This window comes from Leopardus geoffroyi, chromosome C2, assembly GCF_018350155.1.
Source record: "Leopardus geoffroyi isolate Oge1 chromosome C2, O.geoffroyi_Oge1_pat1.0, whole genome shotgun sequence".
Lineage (NCBI taxonomy): Eukaryota > Metazoa > Chordata > Mammalia > Carnivora > Felidae > Leopardus > Leopardus geoffroyi.
Window position 1 is genome coordinate 126,926,590 of NC_059333.1, and position 25,508 is coordinate 126,952,097.

General features: G+C 34.1%; 1 protein-coding gene across 3 annotated transcripts in view; it reads left to right on the forward strand.

Annotated features, from left to right (window-relative positions):
* The window catches only part of STAG1 (stromal antigen 1), a 401,516-nt gene that overhangs the window by 338,626 nt on the left and 37,382 nt on the right, over positions 1–25,508 (forward strand). For all 3 annotated transcript variants that reach the window (XM_045503549.1, XM_045503550.1, XM_045503551.1), the window contains 2 exons: positions 9,265–9,345; positions 23,501–23,593. In XM_045503549.1, coding sequence (XP_045359505.1) covers positions 9,265–9,345; positions 23,501–23,593 — 174 coding nt within the window. The remainder of the gene's footprint in view (positions 1–9,264; positions 9,346–23,500; positions 23,594–25,508) is intronic.

Here is a 25,508-nt window from a genome sequence, read left to right on the forward strand (position 1 = left end):
GCAGATTAAAAGCATGATGAGATTTAGAAAGCAGTGGAACTTGTATGTTGCTGGAAGGAATACACAATGGTACATTCACTTCAGAAAGCAATTTGGCAATTTCTTATAAAGTTAAATACACACTTACCATCTGGCCCAGCAGTCCATCTCCTGAGTATTTATCCAAGAGAAATGAAAACTTAAGTTTTCACATAAAAACTTTTTTTTCACATAAAAACCTATACTGGAATGTGTATAGCAGCTGTATTCATAATTGCCCCAAACTGCAAACAACTCAAATGTCCATCAAGTGGTGAAGGTATAAAAACAAATTATATTATCATCCATACAGTAGAATACTTCTCAGCAATAAAATGGAAGGTACCACTGAACCACTGTCATGCAACAACATGGATGAGTCTCAGTAACATACAGAGTCAAAGAAACCAGATGCACAAAGCTATGTGCTGTACAATTTTATTATACATTTTGGAAGAAGCAAAACTTACAGAGTCAGAAAACAGAAATCCAGAATGGTGCAGGGAGCTGACTACAGAAGGGTATGGGGGAATTTGAAGGATGATGAACTGTTCTATTTCTTGATTGTTTTGATGACTACCTGATGATACATTTGTCAAAACTGCAGAACTGTATGTTGAAAACAGTAAATTTTTCTTTGTATATAAATTATATCTTAATTTTTTTAATGCACAAGGACAAAAATAAGAGTAATTATTGCTCATACTTAATGAAGTCCATTTCAAAGCCTGACCAATGTATGTTTTGAAGTTTAGAAAGCCCCGGACCAAAACGCAACCATAAGAACAAAAGAAAACATTTATCACTTGGTGGAAATTTCAGAACCAAGAGCCTTAGGTAGAAAAGTTTGATATAACCTTCATTCTTATTTTTCAGCTCTCTAGCAAAGTTATATATAATGGCTGCCGATATTGTTTAAATTAAAATTAGTTGTTTAAAGCGGTTATTGGACTGTTTTTGTTGACTCTAAATCTTTAGGGGTGCAACATGAAAATTTCTATTTTTTAATCTTCATAGATCCTTCAGAAGCATGGCTAGAGTGAAGTACATCTGCTCTCTTAGAAGACAACATATAGTGTTATGCCATGTTTTAAAAGTTGAAAAACTAGAAAAATCAAACAGTGTATTTTCCAATGATATGTATATGTGATAAAACTATTTTTTTAAGAGCCAGGACATGATATATATGAAATTTAGTAGAATGGTTTGCCAGTCTTAAGGAATAGGGGAAGAGATCATAGATGGATACCAAATTATTGATATCATAGTAGTTCTTAAATTTGGTAGTCTGTTCATAGGTTAATTTTATTATTATGCTTTATAATACAACTATTTTGAAGTATCAAATATTACATTAAAATATCTTAACAAAGAACAAATGGAAGCACTTTTCTTTGTTCTTGCTAGTGGGATATTTTTGAAACACCTGATCATGTTACTCTTCTGTTCAGATATGAACATGTTACTATCTGTGCATTACCTAGCATTCTTAGGATAACACCCAGATTTTTTTGTCATACTGAGGTGACCATGTTGTTGTCCAAACAAGTGTACTTTTGAAAGTGAAAAGGAGTACTGTTAATAATTATTCCAAGACATAGGCATAAACCAGGATATATAGTCACTCTTTTATAAGGCCCTCTGTGATTTGGTTTTTGCTGATCTAGCCTCAGTATATGCTTATACTTACTCTGTATCAGACTGTTCACAGTTTATTGGTGAGGCTTTTTTTTGAAATTGCTTTTTCTTCAACTTACATTGTCCCTTTGTTGCCAGGTTAAATCTTAAATCTTTCTTTAAAGATTTAGTATACACTTTTGCTTCTCTAGAAAGTTTTTCCTAACCATATTACTCTTCCTGGCTAAGACAGGAGTCCTTCTTCTTGCCCCTTAACACCTGACCCTGCATGTGTACACTTAGTCAAACCAGTTACTAAGTTGTTACAGTTGAAACTTATTTTCCATCTAGATTATTCTCTAAGATCAGGTAATATATTTGTTTTAAGCTCCTAGTCTAGCAGAAGACTTGGATACTGAGTAAAACATCTGTTAGAAAAACAGAGCTCTTATTTTTCAGATTACAGTTTTAAATTGCCATACAGTTATATCTCTGATTAGTTTTTATATGCCTCTCTAAAATAACCTTTATGTTTCCCCATCTTTTTGTTGTGTTAATTTTTTTTTGTTTGTTTTTATAGTAAAAAACACATAACATGAAGTCTACTCTCAACAAATTTTTAAGTCTCTAGTACAGTATTGTTAACTATAGGCACAATGTTGTATGGCAGATCTCCAGTTTCATTTTACTTTTTAAGTTCTTTATATTAATGTTCTTAAGCTTATGTCATTTGTTGCAGTAATTTACCAATGGGAATTTTAAATTTTATTATATCTTGTTGTCTGGTATATAAATATTCTTTATATAATCAGAAATCAGTTTTTTGTTTGATGTCTTACTTGGAAAGCCTTCCCACACATTTCTAAGTCATTTAAATATTCACTTCTTTTTTTTCTTGTGTTTTAATAGTGTTATTTTTTATAATGTTTGGGGGGGGCACCTGTGTGGCTCATTCGGTTAAGCATCTGACTCTTGGTTTCAACTCAGGTCATGATCTCACAGTTTGTGAGATCAAATCCCACGAAAAGAGAGATTCTGTCTCTCTTTCTCTCTGCCCCCGCCCCACTTGCACTTTCTCTTTCTCTCAATATAAATAAACTTAAAAAAAAATGTTTGGAATCTATTTGCATAAATTATTCATTTTACTTTGAATATGTCTTTAAGTGACTATTCTTCTCTTGGAATTATGAATGTTCCCTACTTTCACCATTTTATGTGGACCAAAATTCTGTCTCCACTAAGTATTATGTTATGGTTTCTTAATGATTTAGGAATGGTTGAGATGTTGTATATGTTGTTTGGACAATTGTTTGCTTGTATTACTAGAGAATTTCAAGGTCAGCAGTAGAAATTGCTCATTGGATCTTTCAAGCTGATCAATGACATGAAAAGTGGCAAGATCTTTTTTGATGTTAAAGCCTACATTGTTTGGGAAGAAAAGGCTAGTACACATGAACTGTTTAAGAGTAGGCCTAAGGTTGTATGATGTGAATGCCTGGGCAGTGTCCTTTTCACTATATGCCAAACCCTCTTTTGGAGATCACTATGAAGAAATCTCACTAAAAGAGATTATAATATTCCACACTGGACCTTATCATTGACATATCACATTTTTCTTCATACTCTTCCTTGTTTTAAAAAAAATTTTTTTAACGTTTATTTATTTTTGAGACAGAGAGAGACAGAGCATGAACGGGGGAGGGTCAGAGAGAGAGAGACACAGAATCTGAAACAGGCTCCAGGCTCTGAGCTGTCAGCACAGAGCCCGACGCGGGGCTCGAACTCACGGACCGCGAGATCATGACCTGAGCCGAAGTCGGACACTGAACCGACCGAGCCACACAGGCGCCCCACTCTTCCTTGTTTTAAATACTACTTGGAACTTATGAGAAAGCTTGACAGCAGAATTCCAGGGTCCAAAACTGTCAAGGATTAATATGCATTAGCCTACTGTGTAATCCATTCCTTGAGAGGTCTTTTAATTTCTTAGTTGCAGAAGTTAATCTTTTACTATTTGTATTTTTAACTCTGTTTTTTACCCTTACGATGATTTTTTTTTTTAATGTATAGTATACTACGGCCACTGGTAATACAATGCATGGGATGATTCTTCATTCTCAAAGCACATGTAGAACTTAGGAATCTTTCTTCTCTATTAAAGAATTATTTGTTACTTACCACTATGACTTGCCTTAATGTTTTTGCTTTTGTTAGCATTTTCTCAAGTAAATTATTACTGCAAACTCTTTGCCATATTGACTATTATTTTTAATTATTATATGGTAAAACTGACCTTTTTTTCTTTTATGTAAAGTTATGAATTTTAACATGTGCATAGATTTATATAATCACCATCACAAGGGATATCACATATCTACTTTTTTCTTCATTCGATCCCTTTATAATTAGATGCTTGCCCTACCTACAACTCCTGCAAACCACTGCTCTGTTTTCCATCACTATGGATTTGTCTTTTTAAAGTTTCCAAATAAATGAAATCATAGTGTTGTAACCCTTTAGAACATAAAATCTTTCAGTGTGCATAATGTCTTCACTGACCATAATGCCTTTGAGATTAATCCAAATTGTTTGAATCAGTAGTTGGTTCATTTTTTAATTAATCGTTGGTTCAATTCTACTCCATTGTGTAGCCGTTTGTTTTATTCATTCACCTGTTGAAAGGCATTTGGGTTGTTTCCATCTTTTCGCTGTCACAACTAAAGTGAACATATGTGTACAGCTTTTTATATGAACATAAGTTTTCACTTGTCTAAAGTAAATGCCCAAGAGCATAGTTGCAGGTATTAGGGTATCAGTGTGTGTTTGACTTTATTAGAAACTGCCACACCATTTTCCAGAGTGTCTGCACCATTCTGCATTCCTTCCAGCAACGCGAAAGTCCCATTTGTTCCGCATCCTTAGCAGCGCTTGATTAGTTTTTACTTTAGCCCTCCTTGTAGGTATGTAGTGGTATCTCATTGTGCTTTTAATTAATGTACATTTCCTTAATGCTAATGATGTTAAACATCTTTTCATGTGCTTATTTGCCAGCCTTACATTCTTCTTGGTAAAGCCATGTTGATTATCAATTTGCATCTAAAGACTTTTTTTTAAGGGGATATTGTCACGCACATTAACCTACTCTGAATATGATAGAAAAGCCAGTATTGGATATGAAAAGCAGACTAGTATGAGGTTGAATTTACTCTTGTCATGCATGTAGCCACTAAAAAAAATTGATCCTCCAACCCCTTAAAGTCTCTTGCAAACAGAAAAGTGAAACAACCCCAATTTATCCCACAGTCATTATGTGGATTTTCAGTATTTTAAACATGCCCTATGCATGTAGTTAATATATATCTACCCATGTATATATTACGTATGCATAATCATTTTTCTTATTATTCTATAGTCATATTGTATTTTCCATAAAAATTCAGTTTTTCAAAACATAAACATTCTAGGAGCTTGTCATTTAGTCTTCATTTTTTAATTATTTTTTAAAATAATTTACTTGGAGAAAGCAGGGAAGGGGCAGAGAAGGAAAGAGGGAATCCCAAGCAGGCTCTGCACTGTCAGCACAGAATCTGACATGGGTCTAAAACCCACAAACCATGAGATCATGACCTGAGCAAAAACCAAGAGTTGGACACTTAACTAGGTGAGTCACGCAGGCACCTCCCCACCACCTTTCTTTATTTACATATAATCCTACAGTTCATCTTTAGGATATGTGATATCATTAGCCAGAAGTTGATTGACTCTCATTAATTCAATCTGTTAATCAAAGATAAAGAGCTGTGGTTCCTTTAAATAGGTAAAAGTAATTATTAAGGAAAAGGGCTAATAAATAATTTTATGTTGATTATGGTAATACTAACTGCTATAATAGACTAATCTCAATATCTCAGTGGCTTAACACAATAGAAATTTATTCTCACTCTTATAAAGTGCAATTAAGGGAAGTGGGGTGTCACTGCACCACCCAGTCATTCAAGGACCCAAGGTCTCCTGGGTCATTGGTATCCTGCTGGCAGATAGGAGAGTAGAAGATAGAATAGGCACTCCTGCTTCTTAACTACTTTTGCCCAGAAGTGTGCAGTATACATTACTGTGTTCTCCCAGGAACAGTGTTAGCTCTTGGAAACAGGAGGACAGAGGGGTAGGTTTGGAAGAAATTCTTTGTCATCAGCCCTATATTTGATATATTATTGGAAGACCCTCTCCAGGGAATCAAGGAAAGGGAGAAGGACTGTGGTCCTCACCAGTTAAAACAAACTCTTTTGGCTTTTTCTGTTTTTTGTTGTTTGTCCTTCTTGTTTCATCTGTCTCTACTACAGAAAAATTAAGTTGCTGAATAAATGATGTCTGGACAAGTTAGTATAACATCACTAGTATGGAGGATAATGATGTAAAGCCAGGAAGAAAGCATTCTAAATTTTCTTTTGAAATGGGATCAGGTATATTATTATATAATTATACCTGTGAGAAGACAGAATGCTTCCTAGTCAGTGAAAGTGAGCTTTTTATTTTAAAATAATGCAATAGAGCCTTTTTGAAGTAAACTCATGATGAATACTGACCTATGAAACAATAAAATGGGGATGCTGTATTTGAAATAGATATTGGAGTGGACAAGTGTCTGCTTCCCTCATAACCATTTCTAAGATACTTCTGCAAAACTTTGGAACAGTTTGCATAACTTCCTAGTATATAGGTCAATAGAAATGTAGAAGGAAAGGAAATTATATTTGTGATGATTAGGAGAAATGGTAAAATTAAGCTATTCTTCATTACTTTTTTCTATATCTTAATTTCCTACTGATAATGTTATTTGTATATTACTTTTCCGGTAGTTTAACAATTCAGGTTGTTTCAAATAAGAATTTTTTTAATATTCTCTTTTCCTTCCACACAAATCACATTACCAGTGTACCTGTATTCTAAATTAGAGGTTATCACAGTATGTCTCAACCAGTACATGTACACATATTGAGCATTTCCTGAGTATAATGAGGTGATTTCTTTAGCATTAATGTTCATAACTTGACAGTGTTTCAGTAGTCTTGTTTCTGACATGAGTCAGTCATTTAATTATTACTATGTTTGATAAGATCCTGACATCATCTTACTGATGTTACATCAAAGGCAGCACTACTTATCCCTCTAATTCTGATGAGTTATTTTCAGTGGTGAATAGGTGTATTGGAGATATGTTTTGCTTATGTGATCTGGATCCTAAAATTTTTGAAGTTCAAACCAGCTAAAATTTTAACCACTTTCTTCACATTCTACTTACTGATTTCTATTTTGATTTATTATCTACATATATCTCTTCTTATAATTTTTAGTTGATCAAGTGGGGAAGATAATATAGATACTATAATGATGGAATATATTATTAGATAATGCTTTATTGTAATAAAAATATATCATGTATTCAAACAAAAATGTAGTAAAAGGCCTATCCAAAATGAAATTATTCTATAGTTATGATTCTTTTTTTTTTTTTTTTTTAATTTTTTTTTTCAACGTTTATTTATTTTTGGGACAGAGAGAGACACAGCATGAACGGGGGAGGGGCAGAGAGAGAGGGAGACACAGAATCGGAAACAGGCTCCAGGCTCTGAGCCATCAGCCCAGAGCCCGACGCGGGGCTCGAACTCACGGACCGCGAGATCGTGACCTGGCTGAAATCGGACGCTTAACCGACTGCGCCACCCAGGCGCCCCACTATAGTTATGATTCTTAACCAGTTTTATCTTCCTGAATTCTGTTATTTGTCTCTGAAAATAGGGACAGATATTTCATAGAACAAGAATTCAGTGCCAATAGAAAATGAAAATGTGCCTATGTCCATTAGTATTTAGAGAAATGTAAGTTAATACTACATTAAGATAGTACTCTTGGTACTATCTACCATAAAGTTAAACATGCACACACTATATAATCCAGCAATCCTATTCGTACAACAGTGGCCCTCAAGGTGTAGTTTGGAGAGCCCTGTTAGTTTCCAGGACAGGTCTTTGAGATCAAACTATTTTTATGATAAGAGGAAGATATTATTTGCTTTTATTATCTCACAAATGTACATTGAAGTATTGGTGTCATGTCAAAAAATATCCACATTTATCTATAAAGGCTACTAAAATGTAATTCTTTTTCCAGCTATCTGTGACACTGGAATTTCTTCACATACTTCAATCAAAACAGCATATTTTAATAAAATGCAGAAGCAGATTTGAAACCCTGTTTTCCATTAAGCTGGACATTAAAGAGATTTGCAAAACTGTGAAACAGTGCCATTCTTCCCACTAAATGATTTTCATGTTAGAAAATTTAGTGCTTTTTCAGAAATATGTATTCTTTATTATATAATTTCATTTTAATTTTTTTAAGTTTACTTATTTATTTTGAGAGCAAGAGAGACAGAGAGCACATAAGTGGGGGAGGGGCAGAGGGAAGGAGAGACCAAATGCCAAGCAGACTGCATGCCATCAGTGCAGAGCCCAACATGGACTTGAACTCACAGACTGTGAGATCATGACCTGAGCCGGTAACAAGAGTCAGACATAACAAACTGGGACACCCAGGCACCTCTATTAATTTTTAAATGAATTAATATGTATTTGAAACATTACTTATAATTTCTAATATGATAAATGTGTTATATAATTCACATAAACAAAAGCAATTTAGGTTTCTTTGAAAGGAATTTTTTAGTAATTTTTAAGAGTGTAGAAAGGTCCTGAGAACTAAAAACTTAAAGAACCTCTTAGCTAGACAAATGCATGTATGGGTACCAGGAGACATAGAATAAGAATGTTCATAGCAGCATTATTCATGATGGCCTCAAACTATAAGCACTGTAAAAGCTCAGCAACAATGGAATGAATGAATAAATAGGAGGATATTCTAAATATAGTATAAAGAAATAATGAACTATAGCTATATGCAGCAATGTGTATGAATCCTAACTATAAATGTTAAAATGAAAGAAATCAGAATCAAAGTAATACATATTACATGATTCCATTTATATAATATTCACAACTAGACATAATAAACTCAGTATTTAGACATGGAGACTTAGGTAGATAAAATGTACTGACTGCCTGATAAGTCAAAATGACTATTACCCTTCCTTAGAGGGAAGAAAAATATTTGGAGAAATTGCTGGCAATGTTCTGTTTCTTGATCTGGGTGGTGGTTACATAGATAACTTTCTTTATATTAAGTTATTAAATGTTTTATGTACATTTCTGTATAAGTGTTCTATTTCATAGTAAAAATGCTTTAAAACAAAAGTAATCATTATAAAATTTGGATAAAACTTATTTCTTCAGTCTCCCTTTAAAAATCTGTGCAAACTATTCATAACAGTAGATTTTTGTTTAAAACATAGTGTTATTTGGGTCCATATTTATCAAGGCATGTTATATCTTTATTCTCTAGATTGATATGTTGGTTTGTCTTTTTTTTAACCAAATATTATTTTACACATTCCATTAATTCTACAAAAATTTGGACTTGAAACCTTATTATAAGAAAAAAACTATGATAAACATTGTTAATACTGTACAAACATAAATTATGTCTCATTTGTTTGAATTTTTTTATTTGATACAGATAGTCGTACAGGCACTGCAGTGTTCCCATTACTCGATTCTTTGGCAGTTGGTGAAAATTACTGATGGTTCTCCTTCCAAAGTAAGTAAGAGTTTCTGAAGGCAGAAGGGTTATTACTAAAACAAAATAACCTTGTTTAAATCATTATTTAATAATTTATTGTTACCAGTTATTATAATAAATTATAATTTTTAATAAAATATATAATAATTATTGTTATCAATTTTGCTTTATCCTATGAGTAAGTATATTTTACCTCTTTGGAAGATAACCAGTTCTTCAACAGATGCAGAGTTGTATAGATACACCAAGTTAAAAGTCTTATAAGGAATAATTGTAGTGGAAACCACAAGAGCTCTGATAAATGGCATGCTATTTAAAAGAAAAATATTGAAGGTAATACTGTGTAGCTCTTAGTTATTGAATTATGGCACCTTGGGGCCCAAACTAAACAACATTCTTGTTAAAAACAAATTGTTAGATAAATTTTTTAAAATTTTAATCTATGCATGGCCATTCGAAATAAAGGAAATACAAATCAGAGATTAAAATGAAACTAGGATCTAAGAGAATCAAATCAGAGCCTAAAGCCTAGTTAACCTTGAGGATATTGTCTAATCTAGACAAATCCCAAGGCCCTTCCAAGGTGGAATATCTAATGGGTAGCACATCTCCCTGATAAACTTGGGATCCTGAAGAGCTACTTCCCACACAAGGGTAAATTAGAAATAAGCCCACACCAGCTCCATTCATGGGGGGATGTAAGGAAAATAGCCTGTCTTAAAATTTGTCATTGATTAAATGGGAGAAAATACGTCTTTCATGAAAGTTGATAGCCATGAGCGAGTTTTCATACAGGTTCCCACCCTAAATTCATACTACTTCAGTGCTCCATTAAAAGAAATTTTTTAAAGCAAATTAAGATTTTGATTTAAAATATTTGTGGTAGTGATATCTTCAAGCACCTAATAGAATCAAATGTAATTCCTTTTTGAAGGAATTTGCCTCTAAGAGGCAAAGAAAATTTAAAGAAAAATGAGCTTATAGTAAAGACTACTCAACTAAAAAGAAAATGAGAAACCATGAACAGAACCATGAAGAGAATCAGACCAAAAAAATACTGTTTATATATTAGAACTGTCTGATACAGATATAAATATATTTCAGTTGTCTCATGAAATGAGAAAGGCTTGAACATAGGAGTAAAAACAAATACTTGATAAAGAACCAAATAAAAATATTATGTTTACATATCCTCCTCTTAATAAAACAGGTGCTATTCAACCAGTAAAGAAGGCTAATAATACATCATAGAACCAACAACTTGATATGGAGCATTCTTTTCTTTCCTGTTAATAATTTGAGGATTTTTCTGCCTTTAGAAAATACTTGGGGTTTTATTTATTTTCAGTTAGAACAACAGTAATATATTGGTTAGCCGCCTCATTTTTCTATTTTATTGACAATGTTAGTCTTAAAAAGCAAAAATCAGAGTTAACCTTTTGTTAGTAACAAAAGTCATTTAAAGGTGTATTACATTTTCATGTCTTTGAAATGTTCTTTAATATGGCAAAATTAAAGGAGCTTGAATATATGTAATATATTAAAATTTGATAGCAAGAGTGTGTATATTACACACAATTACTTAATTTTTACTTTGATTTTTCCATCTGATTTTGGCATTCATTTTTTTTCCACTTAGATTATTTAGGTTACCTGAGCTCTTTATAATTTGGCTGGATATTGATACTTGTATTTAAGTAAATTGGAATATATACTTGTTAAAAATTTAGCATAATTAATGGTTAATTCCTCTATTAAGTTTAATTTCAGTTTTGTTCTTTTATAACTATATTCCATAATTGGAGTGAGACTTATTCTTGAACCCACTTCTTTGAATGTTTTCTGTTTTTTTAAATCCTGTTATGGTAGAATTATTTTGAGATTCCTTACCTTTCTGTTTAATTTCTCACACATTCTTCTAATAAAAGATATCTTCATTTTTTGTCATTAGTCATAATACAGATTTTGTAGTTGTCATTGCCACAGTGGCAATGCAGCTTTTGTGGTCAACACTGATTTTCTTTATGCTAGAAAGAATGCTGCAGGATCTTTTAGGTGCTTTATTATTCAGTTGATTTCTGTTTATAGTCTTGTGTGCATTCATATCATATATGAAATTCTCCTTACTTTAAGTGTCTCTCTCACATTATTTCTTCTCATTTTGAAGTTGTTGGGTTTTTTTTTAACCAAAGTGTATTCAGTAATTAATCATTGTGTGTTGTTTATATCTATAATTTAAAAGTAATTCTCTAAGTGATAATCTTGAAAAGCGTGAATCTTCAAAACACAGGCAAACTTTAAAAGTCTCTCATTGCTAAGATTTCTCCTTATAAAACAGTTGTATTGATTTTTATGCATAGTAATAACTAGTTCATGAATTGCCAAACTTTCTAATCCGCTGTGTGATGTAGAATATCTTTGAAACTTTAAGATCTTTGAAACTTTAAAAACGTAAGTTTTGTATGCATTTAATATATATTATTACTATCCCATTTGTTATCAGCTTCCTAACTGTAGTTCCAGCCACATCATTAGCTTGTTGTGTAAATAACCTTGAGGCAAATCACTTGGATAATTTTAAAACCAGTAATTTATGTCATAGCATTTTATCTATTGTGAATTGCGTTCCAGATATTAATAACAACTAAAATAATCACTTACGTGTGTCAGGTTACTTACTTATAAAATTGAAAGTTATATTGGGCCAATTTTTTCTAGCTCTAAAATTCTTCAATCTGCTAAGGTTAATAACTTCCTTAACTGCAGATGTCTGGTAGATATATAAGAATCTCAACAGTGATTGGCTCTAGGAAATAGAAATTCTTTGGGGGCAGGCATAAGGAGATAAATTTACTTTTTGCTTTATACCTTTTGATACTGTTTGAGGGATTGTTTTTATTGATGATATCTAACAGTGATAATTTTATCACAACAACTTTCAAAAACTATTAGTACAAAAACATCTTGATTCTCCATCCGAATCTTACGTTTTGACTTATCATATATAACTCACAGAGTTGTTAAACTTGGATGAATACTAGAAAAATGCCTAATGTGTCCTGTATCTTATTTGTTGTAGCAACATTATTCTATTGTTTATAAATGTGATATTAAAGCTATAAGGAAGTTTGGAAGTGATTTGATGGAACCTGTTGTAGATAAGGCCTAGAAGAGGACATTGCTGTTAATATTTGTTGATGTTTTACATCAAGTGATTTTGTAAATCACTTGAATTAAATGCTTTAATTAAGTCTTCCTAATAATTCTAAAGTGGATGTTATGATAGCCCCATTGTACTGATAAGGAACCTGATACTTAGAAACATTGGGACTTGACTAAGATCAGAAACTTAGAGCACAATTCTTTTGAATCTCAATCGAGTAGTTCTTCTGTTAGCACTTTTTAAATTCTTCCGTTATTAAGATTTTAATACAACTAGTTCTAGAGAGTTTTGTTGTTGTCGTTGTTGTTGTTGTTAAACAAATTTTCTAAGGACACATTGGTTGACTACTTGCTGAACACAAGCTAACAATGTGTGTTAATCAGTTGGATACTGAAGTTATGTTATATAGCCACTTTTCATCATTCTGTATCCTTGAGGAGGATACATTTAAATGAGAAGTGACTGTGATTTTAAATGCCTCAGTTTGTAATGCCCAGTGGGTTACAGTTTAAGTATACAGTTATGAGGCCAACTTATGTTTTTGATTAATAAATTGTTTATTAGTGTTTGGTGTATAATATAAAGCAGAAAGGTTTTCATAAATTTGGCCTCTATTATTGGAGTACTTGTTCATTGTAAAAAATATATAAATAAAATTTCTGAATCTTACCACCTATGAATAACCACTGTTGATATTTTGGTGTATTTTCCTTCAATACTTTTTCTAACATATTTCAGTCTTATTGAAATCATAATGTGTTTGCAGTTTCCAAAATTTTGTGTCTCCTCTACAATCAACATTTCCTTCAGTTATTAAGTGTTTATAGATAATATATTTAATGTATGCATGATAGTCCATTGTATAGCTCTACCATAATTTATTTTACCACTCTTATCTCTTGGATATTTAGGTTGTTTAAGCATGTTAAGAAATAAAATTAATGCCATGATGGACATTCTGGTACAAAAGTTTGTTCTGTGTTTTACATTGTTTCATCCTGTATTATATTCTTAGAAATGGAAATGCTGGGTCAAAGATGGTACATACTTTTAAGGCTTGATTTATATTGCCAAATTGCCTTTCAGAGAGTACTTTCTAAAATTTATTTTTCTTTTCTGTTGTCATGAACATGGTCATTCAGAAATTTATGAATGGTAGTTATATTTGAAGTTTAAATTCAACACAACAGTGAACACTTGTATAAAATAAAGTATGTGAGAAGACTATATCAAGAACAGGATTAGATCTTTATTTGAACTGGAAGTGCATTGGGTTTCACCAATGGGTATTTCCTCTGTTCCCCTAATTTCCAGAGTTGAAGCTCTTTGGCAGTCACACAGGTCATGCTCAGTATACTTTGCTCCGGTGCCCCCTAGTGCTGGTCCTGTAGAAGCAGCCTTCAGTTTCTCTTCTCTAACAGAAAACATCCTTCTTCCTTCAGCTCCTTCTGGACATATACAAAGACATTTAAAGAGCCAGGTAAATAAGAGTTAGGGCTAATATAATGCCCCTATTGCCTTTTTTGGCCTGGGGATCTAGAATTTACCCTAAGTATTTTTTTCCCTCCTGGGAGGAGCTGTCCTACTCTCTCTAATCTTAAATTTGTCGCTCTCTCCCTTACCCTGCATGTTCCTAAGACAGTGGTAGACAGGGTCTGAGGCAGACATCCCTGCCTTTTGGACCCTGGCCCTATTCCCTAATCTTCTAAGTTAAAGAAAATCAGCATCCCTCAGGTAACTGTAAGTCACATTATTATTGAGGTATTTAGCTGCAAAATTTATTCCTCCATTACCTTCTTCACTGAAGAGTCTCCTCTGCAGAGTCCAACTTGTTTACCTCCAAACAGAATGAGGAAGGGAAGAGTTAGGGTGAAGGTGGGACCTGAAGATGGCCAAGCTCAGTGAGGAGACATGTTTAACCTTGCTATTCTTTATACAAACATACATTTTTAGAAATGTACTAGAAATAGTCTTAAAATGTGTAAAAATCTACAGGCGGCTTTCTACACCTCTTTCTTTTCCCTTCCTAGTCCTTTAAAATAACAAAAATAAGGGAGCTCACTTGGGACCTTGCTCCAGATTCCTAGAATCATAAAATACCTCTCCATCTGCAGAGTTAACTGCTTTGTATGGGGAAGGAATGGGGCCAAGAATGGGAAGTAATAGTTGTCTCTCTCGGAACAAATTTTTAGTAGCATATAACCATTTTACTTCATTCTTTTCTTCTTAAATCTTTAACCCTTACCTTTTATTTCATGAGAATTCCATCCTCAGTAAGTATCTAGTTAATTTAAAGCCTTTCCTTTTGATTGTTCCAAGACTTCATAGTCATTCTTTGATAGTTATGTTTCTATTAATATTAAGTCCTATCTCAGGTGCCTCATGGCTGGTCTAGGAAAGTTAGGGGAAAAGGATCCAGATCTTGTTTAATACCCTTTTCTTGTTCAGCTCTCAGAATGTTCTTTGAAGGAAAAATAAGAAGTCTGGAATACTGAAGTAGATGACTGTTTATACCAGATTCCAAACTTCTCCAAAATTTTATATAACATTCTAAAAATCTCAGAAATCAGAAGTAAATATGTTCAACTTAGAAAAGAACTTACAAGCCATGATTCTAACATTCCGTTAAGGATTACATGCTGTTTGCAACCCTATTCCTCCTGGGCCTCCAGTTTTGAACATTGCTGTCTGGTGGGGAAAGACCATGTAAGTCTTCCTCAAGCTTTACTAGCTTGTCCAGTCAGGTGCTGTTTCTACTTACACGGGGACAGTGGTCTTTAAAGCACCTAATTTATAAACACTGAAACTCCTTAACATATATAATGCCTTTCATATAAGTAGTAAGCCAGGACTGAGAAGATCTGTTCTAAGTAACAGTTATTATAATGTAAAAGTATGTTTTAACAGAGCTTATCTGAGGTCTAAAGCAGTTTTAAGAATGTTTAAATAAAACATAACATTTCCCACTTTCTTGTACAGAGATTGGAGATTTGCCTCACCAGAATAAGTGATAAAAGAAGTTTGTTGTCCTCTGTCCATTTAGAATAGAAAGGAAATGTGTGTTTTATATTCTATTTAATATCCTCTGATATCATAATGCTTTTCCTTCCTACAATAGGTTTTTTGTTTTTAAAATGTTTTTTCCAGCAGCCATTCTAAAATTTCTAGGTATTTGTTATATGATTTCTTGTCACATACCCAATTCATATATATATATATATATATATATATATATATATATATATATATATATGAAGCTCCTACTTTGTAAATAAGGTATATTTCCAGAATTTTTTGTGTCGGAGCATTATCTTTGGAGTTAAATGTAAGTTTGAATTTTGGTGCCATTTTTTACCTCCTGTGGCAAAGATAAGCAAGTTACTTCACCTTTGAACCTGAGTTTCCTAATGGGTATGTGATCAATCACTGTTGGATATGTTTGTTGGGAAGACTGAATTGAAAAAAGTGTTTCAGCAAACAATAACTTTGTTTTGATGGCATTAAACTGAGTCCTTGTCTATGCTTTCCTAGTCTCCCCTTTCACAACCAAAAATGGGTGCTAAATGAACTATTATCTTAGGCTGTGGAAGTGGGTAAACATGCCCAGTAGCTAGTGTAGAGAAAACATGGTAGTTGTTTGTTCTCCATCTGTATCTTGGAATGATTTGGGGATTCAGGTCTCTCACTTTGGTCCTAACAGTCGCTACTTTTCCCCTGCCCCTGTGATTCCTCCTTTAGCTTCCTTCATCTTGGTACACTATAGGAAGGAAGTCAGAAGATGTTTTGGAACTACAGTAGGCTGTTTAAGGGTACCTGGATCATAAATGGATTAATCTGAGGCAATGGCAAGAGTCAGCAGGTGGGGATTCAAATTACCAAGAACAGCAACAACACTGAAAACTAGGTATTACATTTGGGGGTTAAATATTCAGTAGTTAATTTACTGTGTATTCACAGAAGGGGCACACCCTGTCCCCATCCCCCAAAAGAGAAGCTAGTAGCAGCTATTCATACAAGAAAGCAGTTTTAAAGGGTTTTTAAACATGGAGCTGAAACATATGAAAGCAGTTTTAAACATAGTGTGTACCCCACTATAGTGGTGACACTTTTTACTATGTCTCTTGCTCACTGATGTATCCCAAGTGAATGAATATAGTTTCATTTGTTTTTATCATATTTAATGTGAATAATCACTTATTGGGCTGAAAAATAATGAGCCTCACTATGTGTTAGTAAGGGTGCTAAATACAGGTAAACATAACACAGTTTATACTTCAAAGAGCTTTATAGCCCAGTACAGACAGGACATACTACAGGCCATGGGCCAAATGTGGCCTGTCCCCTGTTTTTATAATAAAGTTTTAATGGAACACAGCCATGCTCAATAATTTATGTGCTATATAGGGCTGCTTTTATATTATTTGTCAGAGTTGAGTGGTTGGGACAGACACTGCATGGCTGATGGAGCCTAAAATATTACTATCTGACCCTTTACACAAAAAGTTTGCCAATCCCTGGCTTCGTAAGGTAACCCCATGGTCTTGTTTGTCAATAACCCTATTTGTCTTTTCTGGGTAACTAGTCTTGTGCCCCTTTTTTGTCATGAACACTGATCACCAAATTCTTTACAGGCTTTATTTTCATATCCTGACATCTTTGACCTGGTCTTGGTCCTTATTTTACAACTTTTCTATTTATGCCCATTCTAAAAATGTGTATTTGGCAGGTAATACTGAATGAGTTTTATGGATGTACTACTAGTTTTTCTGTGGCTTCAGTTTCTGGCTGTGGTTATCTTAAGGGTATTTCATAGCTGTAGATAAAAGGACAACTAAATTTAGTCTTTCTCTCGACATGTAAAGTTGTGATACGTAATAAAAAGGAATCACAAAAATGAAGAAAGCTAAAGGAGAAGTCAGAGTTATAGGGGCAAAATAGTGACTGTTAGGACCAAAGGGACAAACTTAACTTCCAACATGATTCCAAAATGCAGATGAAGGACAAAATCTACCATGCTGCATGTCAGATCTACAGTAGCTACATATTCGTGTGTGTAGGAACTAAACTCTGACCTTTCTCCACTGACTATAATCATGTTGAGATACTTGGTTCTTAAGGCACAGTCTACATTTAAGATCTGTTTTTCTTCTCAAGATGTTAGAGTAAGTCAACTTTGAGCCTTTGTGCCTTTGAGAAAACTTCTTTCTAATATGGCTTATATGATAAATACACCATCTTAATTATGCCAGCCTTGTTGAAAATTTTTCATTGTTGAGATTTTGCCGACCAGGGTGTAAAACATCTTAATTCCTTGAAATTTTGGTTTCAGTACTACCAGGAAGAAAAAACCAAAAAAATGAAAAACTTCAGCCAGGCTAGTTAAGCAGCTTGCAAAATGGATATGAAAGAATCTAGCCCCAAGATATAACTTAAGTCTCAGTATAATCTTATCACCTGACCCATTTGAATTCCTTTCCATAGCTACTTTAGGGAAAAGTGTTCATGATGCCAAGCTGCTTTCTGAAAATAAGAGACAATACTGTTTCACTTAGGAAAAAGTGTTTGAAGAGAAGTACCATATACTTAGTTTATATATAGCTTATCCTGGACTAAGTGGCAGATTACTCTTCTGTTCACTGTGTTTAGTTCTCATCTCTGTAATTCAGGTACTCTGGCTTGTAAGGGAATTTATAAGTAAAGTACCATCCTATTAAAAGTTGTAGAGGTACTCCCTAAATATTCTAGTTTCTTAAAATTGCAGTCTGGATAATCAGCATATCTTGTTCTTGGGTTATTGTTTTTCAGAGTCCATCAGGTTGACTGGCTGTTTTGTTTATATGTAAATATACTTGAGTAATTTGAGTTTCAAATATCTTACCTCCATAATGCCTGTTTCCTCAACATAGTAATTTTCTCAACTTATAGAAAAAAGTCATTATAGCAAAATGGTTAAGAGCACAGACTAGAGGCACACTGCTTTGGTCTTTGGGCCTGCATTTAACATCTTTGTGCCTGTTTCTTCATATATAAAATGGGAGTGATAATAATATCAGTACCCATCACAGTTATGAGGATTAGTTGAATTTAATTCATGAAAAGCTAAGATTAGTGCCTGGTACACAGTAAGTGCCAGTAAATGTTAACTTTATTACTATTGAATTTTAGCCCAGAAAAATACCGCATACAAAATGCTCTTGTTTATTCAGTGTAAGTTGAACATACTTAATTTTTTTCACAATGACTTTGCAACTATTACAACAGGAGAGAAAGTATTTCATTCTAGAATATGTGGAATGTAGTAAGTTTTCTCAAATTTTAAAATAGCCAGTGGCTTATATTTAAATTTTTTAAGTTTATTTCTTTATTTTGAGAGAGAGAGAGTGCGCCAGGGAGGGGCAGAAAGTGGGGGAGGGAGGGCTGTGGGTAAGAGAATCCCAAGCAGCTTCTGCACTGTCAGCAAGAGCCCAGCATGGGGCTCGAATTCACAAACTGTAAGATCATGGCCTGAGCTGAAACCAAGAGTCGGATACTGAAACCAACTGAGCTACCCAGGTGCCCCTCAGTGGTTTATATTTTAAAGGAGTTCAAGTAAATTACTAATTTTTGTGCTTTTAAAACTAAGCTCTTATTATTGGCCCTATTTAGAATCTTTTTAGGTTTTTATTTTTTCTTATCCTTATTCTTGTTTTTTAAGAGACATTAAGAATAAAGCCCATTCTGTGAAACTTACCTTAATACTTGAGCTTTAAGCTGGCAAACCCTGAACCTCTTTTAAAGTTTTGATTGAACATCCTGAAAATTTCTCAAGATATTTATTACCACATATCCCAGAAGTGGTTACCTGCCTTAACTTAGCACAATCACAGCCTTGGGAATCATCATTCCAACTATTTTAATCAAATGAAATATTGTAAAGTGAATAAAAGCACTGTATTCTGAAATCTACAAGAACCTGTCTCTTCCCAGCTGTTTAAAGGGCTTTACCATATAAGATTTAGTTAAAATATATAGTATCTCTGCCCATTTACCTAAAACTCTTAGTTTTATATTTCTCTTAATGGAATCGAACTGACTATAATTAAATTAATTTTCTTGAGCACTCAGATAATATTTAAGTTGCATTCAAATCTAGTGCAAACTTTACTGCTAAAGGCCTTTAGCTTCTATTTTCTTGGTTGCTTCCCATTTCCAGTTTCTTCTTAAAATACTTCTACTGATTAGTCATTGGTAGGCTGCTTACTTAGTTGCGATGTTAAATTTATAATTCTTCAAAAGAATTGGCAAGTTACCATTTTACATAAGACACATCTGCTTTATGATCGACCTTTAAAGGAATATTTGGCTTCAACTCCAAAGATAGCTGATTCCCTAGACTGCTTCTTTGCACGCTGAGAAATTTAAGGAAATAAAGGAGCATTAATACCTCCTAGCACCATTTTTTCAAACTCTGTTTAGAGTTTGATAAAATGAAGATATTACACATTGACCCTAGGATTGTGATATTATCTGTATTACGTATACTTGCATTTCATTCAGTAAGTATTTATTAAACACCTTCCGTGTGCCAAGCACTATTCTAGGTACTAGCAGTGGAACAGTGAACATTCATTCTTTGAATAGTGGGAGGTTTATTATCACTTAGCACCTGTCTTGTTCTCGTTTGAGTGCCTATGAGTGAATTCAGCAGAATCACAGAGTACCATAGAATCTCATAGTTCAGCTGTCTTGTTTATAGATTTTTAAACTCTGTAATTCTGAGACATAAAATAATTGACTAAGATCATAGAGCTAGTCAGTAGCATGGCTTGCTTTTTTTCTTTCAGTTACTTATTCAGCAAAGAGTTGCCTTCTTTTTCTTCCATTCAAGAAAATGGAAGATTTCCACTGCAGTCTGACTTCAGCCCTTTTAATTCCATTAAAAGTTTTCTCCCCAAGATCACTCACAACCTCATCATTGTTTTATGGGATACTTTCTAATCCTTAGCCTGTCTTTTCTGTTATGGCATTTGTCACTATTAAATTACTATCTCCATTTTTTAATGTTTTTTTTTTTTCCTTAAAAACATTTTCTGGGGCACCTGGATGGCTCAGTTGGTTAAGCATCCAACTGTTGATTTCAGCTCAGGACATGAGCTGATGGTTTGTGAGATTGAGCCCCACATCTAGCTCTGTGCTGACAGCATGGAGCCTGCTTGGATTATCTCTCTACCTCTCTCTCTCTGCCTCTCCCATCCACTCACATGTGTGCATACCCTTTCTCTCAAAATAAACATTTAGGTGCAGCTGAGGGGCTCAGTTGGTTAAGCCTCTGTTGATTTTGGTTCAGGTCATGATCTCATGGTTTGTGAATTCGATCCTTGGAGTCAAGTTGAGATTCTCTCTCTCTGCTCCTCCCCTGCTCTTGGTTTCTCTCTTAATAAGTAAACTTTAATAAGTAAATAAACATTTTTTAGAAAACCATTTTTTAATGTTTTCTTTCCAGAATATGCCATATTCTTCTGGTTTTTATTCCTACTCATACCATTTCTTAGATTTCTTCATATGCTCTTCTTCCTTATCCATCTGTTAAATGTTGGTGTTCCCCAAGATACTTTTGTCCACCTTCTCTACATATTCTCATTGAGTGATCTCATCTTCTTCCATCATGTCTGTTGCCGTTTAAATGCCGAGGACTGCCAGATCTTTATTCTTGCTTAAATTCTTTCCCATGGCCTTTGAACTCTTATATTCAATGGCCTACTAAACATCAGTAGGATATTTTTCAGGAATCTCAGATCATCATCTCTAAAATTGAACTATTATGTTAGCATTTTTGTGAACTATTACATTAACTATTTCAGTGATAAACACCATAATCCACCTAATAGGTGACTACCTGGAAATTTAGGACTCATCAACAGCCCCATTCTGATTAGTTCCTAAATTCTATGCTGCTGCTCTATAATTTCTCTTCAGTCTATTCACATCTTCACTGCCAACATTTTATTTTCAGACCCTCATTCTAAATTATTCCTATGGCCTTTGTTAATATGTAAGGGAACCAGAGAATAATGATTAAGAGCATGGACTACTTTAGAGTCACAAGAGTAAGATAATCCTACATTTGGATCCTTACCCTATCACTTAGAATCCATGGGTGTTCTGAAGTTGTTTCCTCATGGGTATGAAAGGAATATTAACACTTACTTCATATGGTGATTGTGAGATTTAAATTTATGGCCTGTAGAACACAGTACTTAGTACATAATTAGCACTCAGCAGAAGATTGTATTTCTTATTAACTAACCTCCCTATTCCATATCATTCTCCATTCTGCTTATAATATTATTCTTTAAAACAAAATTGTAGCACTCTCATAATAAAGATTCTTCTACAGTAGTTCGTTATTGCTAGTAGGATAATAACCAGATGATTTAACACGGAATTTTAAATGATCTCCTGTTTAAATGGAAATAAATCCTGTTTTCCTCTTCAGCTTTCTCTCTTGCCACTCACCTCCGTATTTGTGTCCCAGCCACAATAAATTAACAGCCTCTCACAAGCATGTTCAGGCTTTTGAACATTTTGTGCCCTCTGGGATACCTTTTTCTATATAGCTGGATAATTTTTCGTTGTTCAGAGCTCAGCTTACATGTTACCTTCTTTGGGAGCACTTCTGTCACTACTTTTGACTCTGAATTAGGCTTTCCAACATAGTATTTCTTACATTCTGTTGCAGCTGACTGTTCTCTTGTCTGTTTCCCCTGATGTATAATGAATCTTTGAAATTAGAGAAGGTCAAAGAATGTTGAGTTTTGGTTATTGGGTGTTCATCTGCAGGAACATGAAAAGTTTTTAAGACAGCATTTTTTTTTTTTTACTATTCTGCACAAAATGAGCTTATTCCTTCTTCCAAATACTACACTCATGATAGCAAAAGGAAATGTGTATAATTTTTTAAGTATCTTTATTTGGGATGTGAAGATCCCCAAAAGGAATTAGTACTGTCATCTGCACAAAGAGTAGTTTTAAGAACTTTAGTAACAGAATACTTTTTAGAAGTGATTTCTACATCAGCCTAATTTAATTACTCTTCATTACTATTTTAAATATCGATGTAATACTGAATTATCTCATGTGTCTTCCTCATTAGTGAGAATATGAGCTCTGATATCAGACAATCCTGGCTTCAAACTCTTGCTAATAATGACTACTACTAATCAATATAAATGTTAGATTATGTAACACTAAGCCCTCAAACCAGTGCCTGACACATTTAGGTGCTTGATAAATTTAAATTTCCTTTTATACTTTTTAAATGCTTGATAAATTTAAATTTCCTTTTATACTTTTTAAATGTTTCACATTGAATATTATATGGCCATCTAATTAAATCCTGTTCACTCATTCAATTTTAAATTAAAGCCCATCCTTTTATAAAAGTCCCTCCAGCTCAGCTCTCTCTGCTACAGTTAGAGGTAGTACAAAAAAAAAAAAAAAAATTGAACATTTAATTACTCTGTGATTAGCCTAATTCCCTGCTAGGATGTTAACCCCTTGAGGGCAAGGACACTGTTTTAAAATTATTTTTTCTCAAAAAACATTTAGTTTTTTTCCCTTGACATTTTGCAGAGTGCTAAGAATATGGGGGAAATTAAGTGCACATTTGTTGCTTAATGATTTTTTTTCAGTGTGCTGCTCCGCCCCCTCACCTTACTACCAACTAGTATGTATTTTGGAATGTCTAACAATTTTAATATTAACCCAAGTAAACCATATTTATAAAGGAAAACATGTTGGAGGAAATCATACTGAGCATTCCATAGCTAAATAGAATTGAGTGTTTGGGATTATGCCCCTGTCCATTAGGATAACTAGGAAATAACTATATGATTTGGTTCCCAACAATAAATTTGGTTTTATGAATTTCCTTAACAGTAAGTCAATTGGCTATTTCCATTTATTATTTCTTACGGATCAGGTTTATAGGATATTGTAATTCATGTTTGCAAATTTGAATGTGTCTTACAGGAGGATTTGTTGGTATTGAGGAAAACAGTGAAATCCTTTTTGGCTGTTTGCCAACAGTGCCTATCTAATGTTAATACTCCAGTGAAGGAACAGGTAAGAAATTATCAGTTAAGAGCTCTCAATAAAGATAACTAAATTCATTGAAGAACAGTAAGAAGATGTAAATTTTTTATGACAGTTCTTAACATACAGATCTATCCCTAACATTTATGGAACTTGGGACAAAAGTATGGATGTCTGAATATTTAACTTAACAAAGCAAGCTAACAGATTTGTTTTATGTCTTTTTATCTAGACAAATACACTATCATAATGACCTGGTTCCATAATTCCTGATTCCTGGGACTTCTATCCCAAAACTGGGAGGGTTGAAGCTGGCCTGTGGTCCACCCTCCTCTGACCTTACCCTCTTCTCATCACACCAGGAAGAACTTCTCACACATGCATGTAAACACTTCAGCCCATAAATCCAAACTGTCAACATTATCCCCTCAAACAGCCACCCTGAGACCTGGAGTACACACACAAATGATATAGTCTCCCCAGAGAAGAGGGCTGTGCAGGCTTTGATAGCAGAATCAGGTCTCTTAGGGCAAGGAATCCCTGAGTCCCTGTACTTGGATAGTAGGAGTGCAGGTGGATATATCCCACTGGTTTAGCAGACTCCTCAATCCTTGGGAAGGGCAGCACAGCCCAAAGAGGGTCAAAGCAGAGCCCGAGGCAGTACTGTTTCCATGAAGCGATTTTTTAAAACTGTTTAATTATACTATTCTTCTGGTAAGTACTTTTATATACTGTTTTATATAAAAACTTCTATATACTGTTTTATATAAAAGAATACTTTTTTCCATATTCTTCTTTTCATCGTAATGTTGGACTAGAAAATGTCTAGTTAATTAGAATACTGTAGTACTCACATTTTGCTATCCCTTCTAAGTAGGTTATCACATCTATTAGTTATCTATTAAGTTATCAGCATCTAACTTAAATGGGAACAGAGATGGTCTTCTCTAAACCTTACTCTCTAAACCTGCTGAACCCCATCAGTGAGTGCTGTCTAAAACTACCTAGCTTAGGACATTTAAACCAAAAATTCATTGTTTGTGCATCATCACTGGTGATGTCCAAAACTGTGGCCTGCCTCTCCCTCTGCCTCTCCCTCTGCCTCTGCCCCTGCCCTCTGCCCTCTGCCTTGCCCTCACCCTCTCCCTCACCCTCTCCCTCCCCCTGGATTCTCCCTCTCCCTCTCCCTCTCTCTTTCTCTATATATATCCATCCCCCTGGATTCTCTTCATGCTCCCCTTTTCAAGTGGCTCTTTCTGAATATCTTTAGACATTTAGTAGTTCATGGTGGTGTAGTCAGAGCATGAACTGCCATGATTCTTGCTGGAGGTAGACAGCCAAGTATGCACTCATCTCCAAATACATACCAAAATTGTGTTTTCCCATAGAAATCAATATTTAGAACAGGTAAGTGAATTGTTTTGAGTTACCAGAGCCCTCAATTATCCTACAACAAAATCATTCAGTTACAGTAAACTGATAACACAGACTCATTTCATACCATCCATTAAATAGGGCAAATTTGACAACATTATCATACTGTTTCTTTAGGAAATGTATTGAAAATTCCCTTATGTGATTAAACTTGTGGCAAGCTTTCATATAGTGATTTTTATGTGAATGGTCTTAAATTCAATTTTAAACCTACTGAAAGATTTTTTTTTTTTTTTAAGTTTATTTTTGAGAGAGAGAGAAAGAGCACAAGCTGAGGAGGGGCAGAGAGAGAGGGAGACACAGAATGTGAAGCAGGCTCCAGGCTCTGAGCTGTCAGCAGAGCCTGATGCAGGGCTCAGACCCATGAACCATGAGATCATGACCTGAGCTGAAGTCAGACACTTAACCAACTGAGCCACCCAGGCGCCCCCACGTTAGATTTTTTTAAAGCAGAATCCTTAAATAGTAGCTTTAAGATTTAGAGTACTGCATTGCAATTTGTTGAATAATA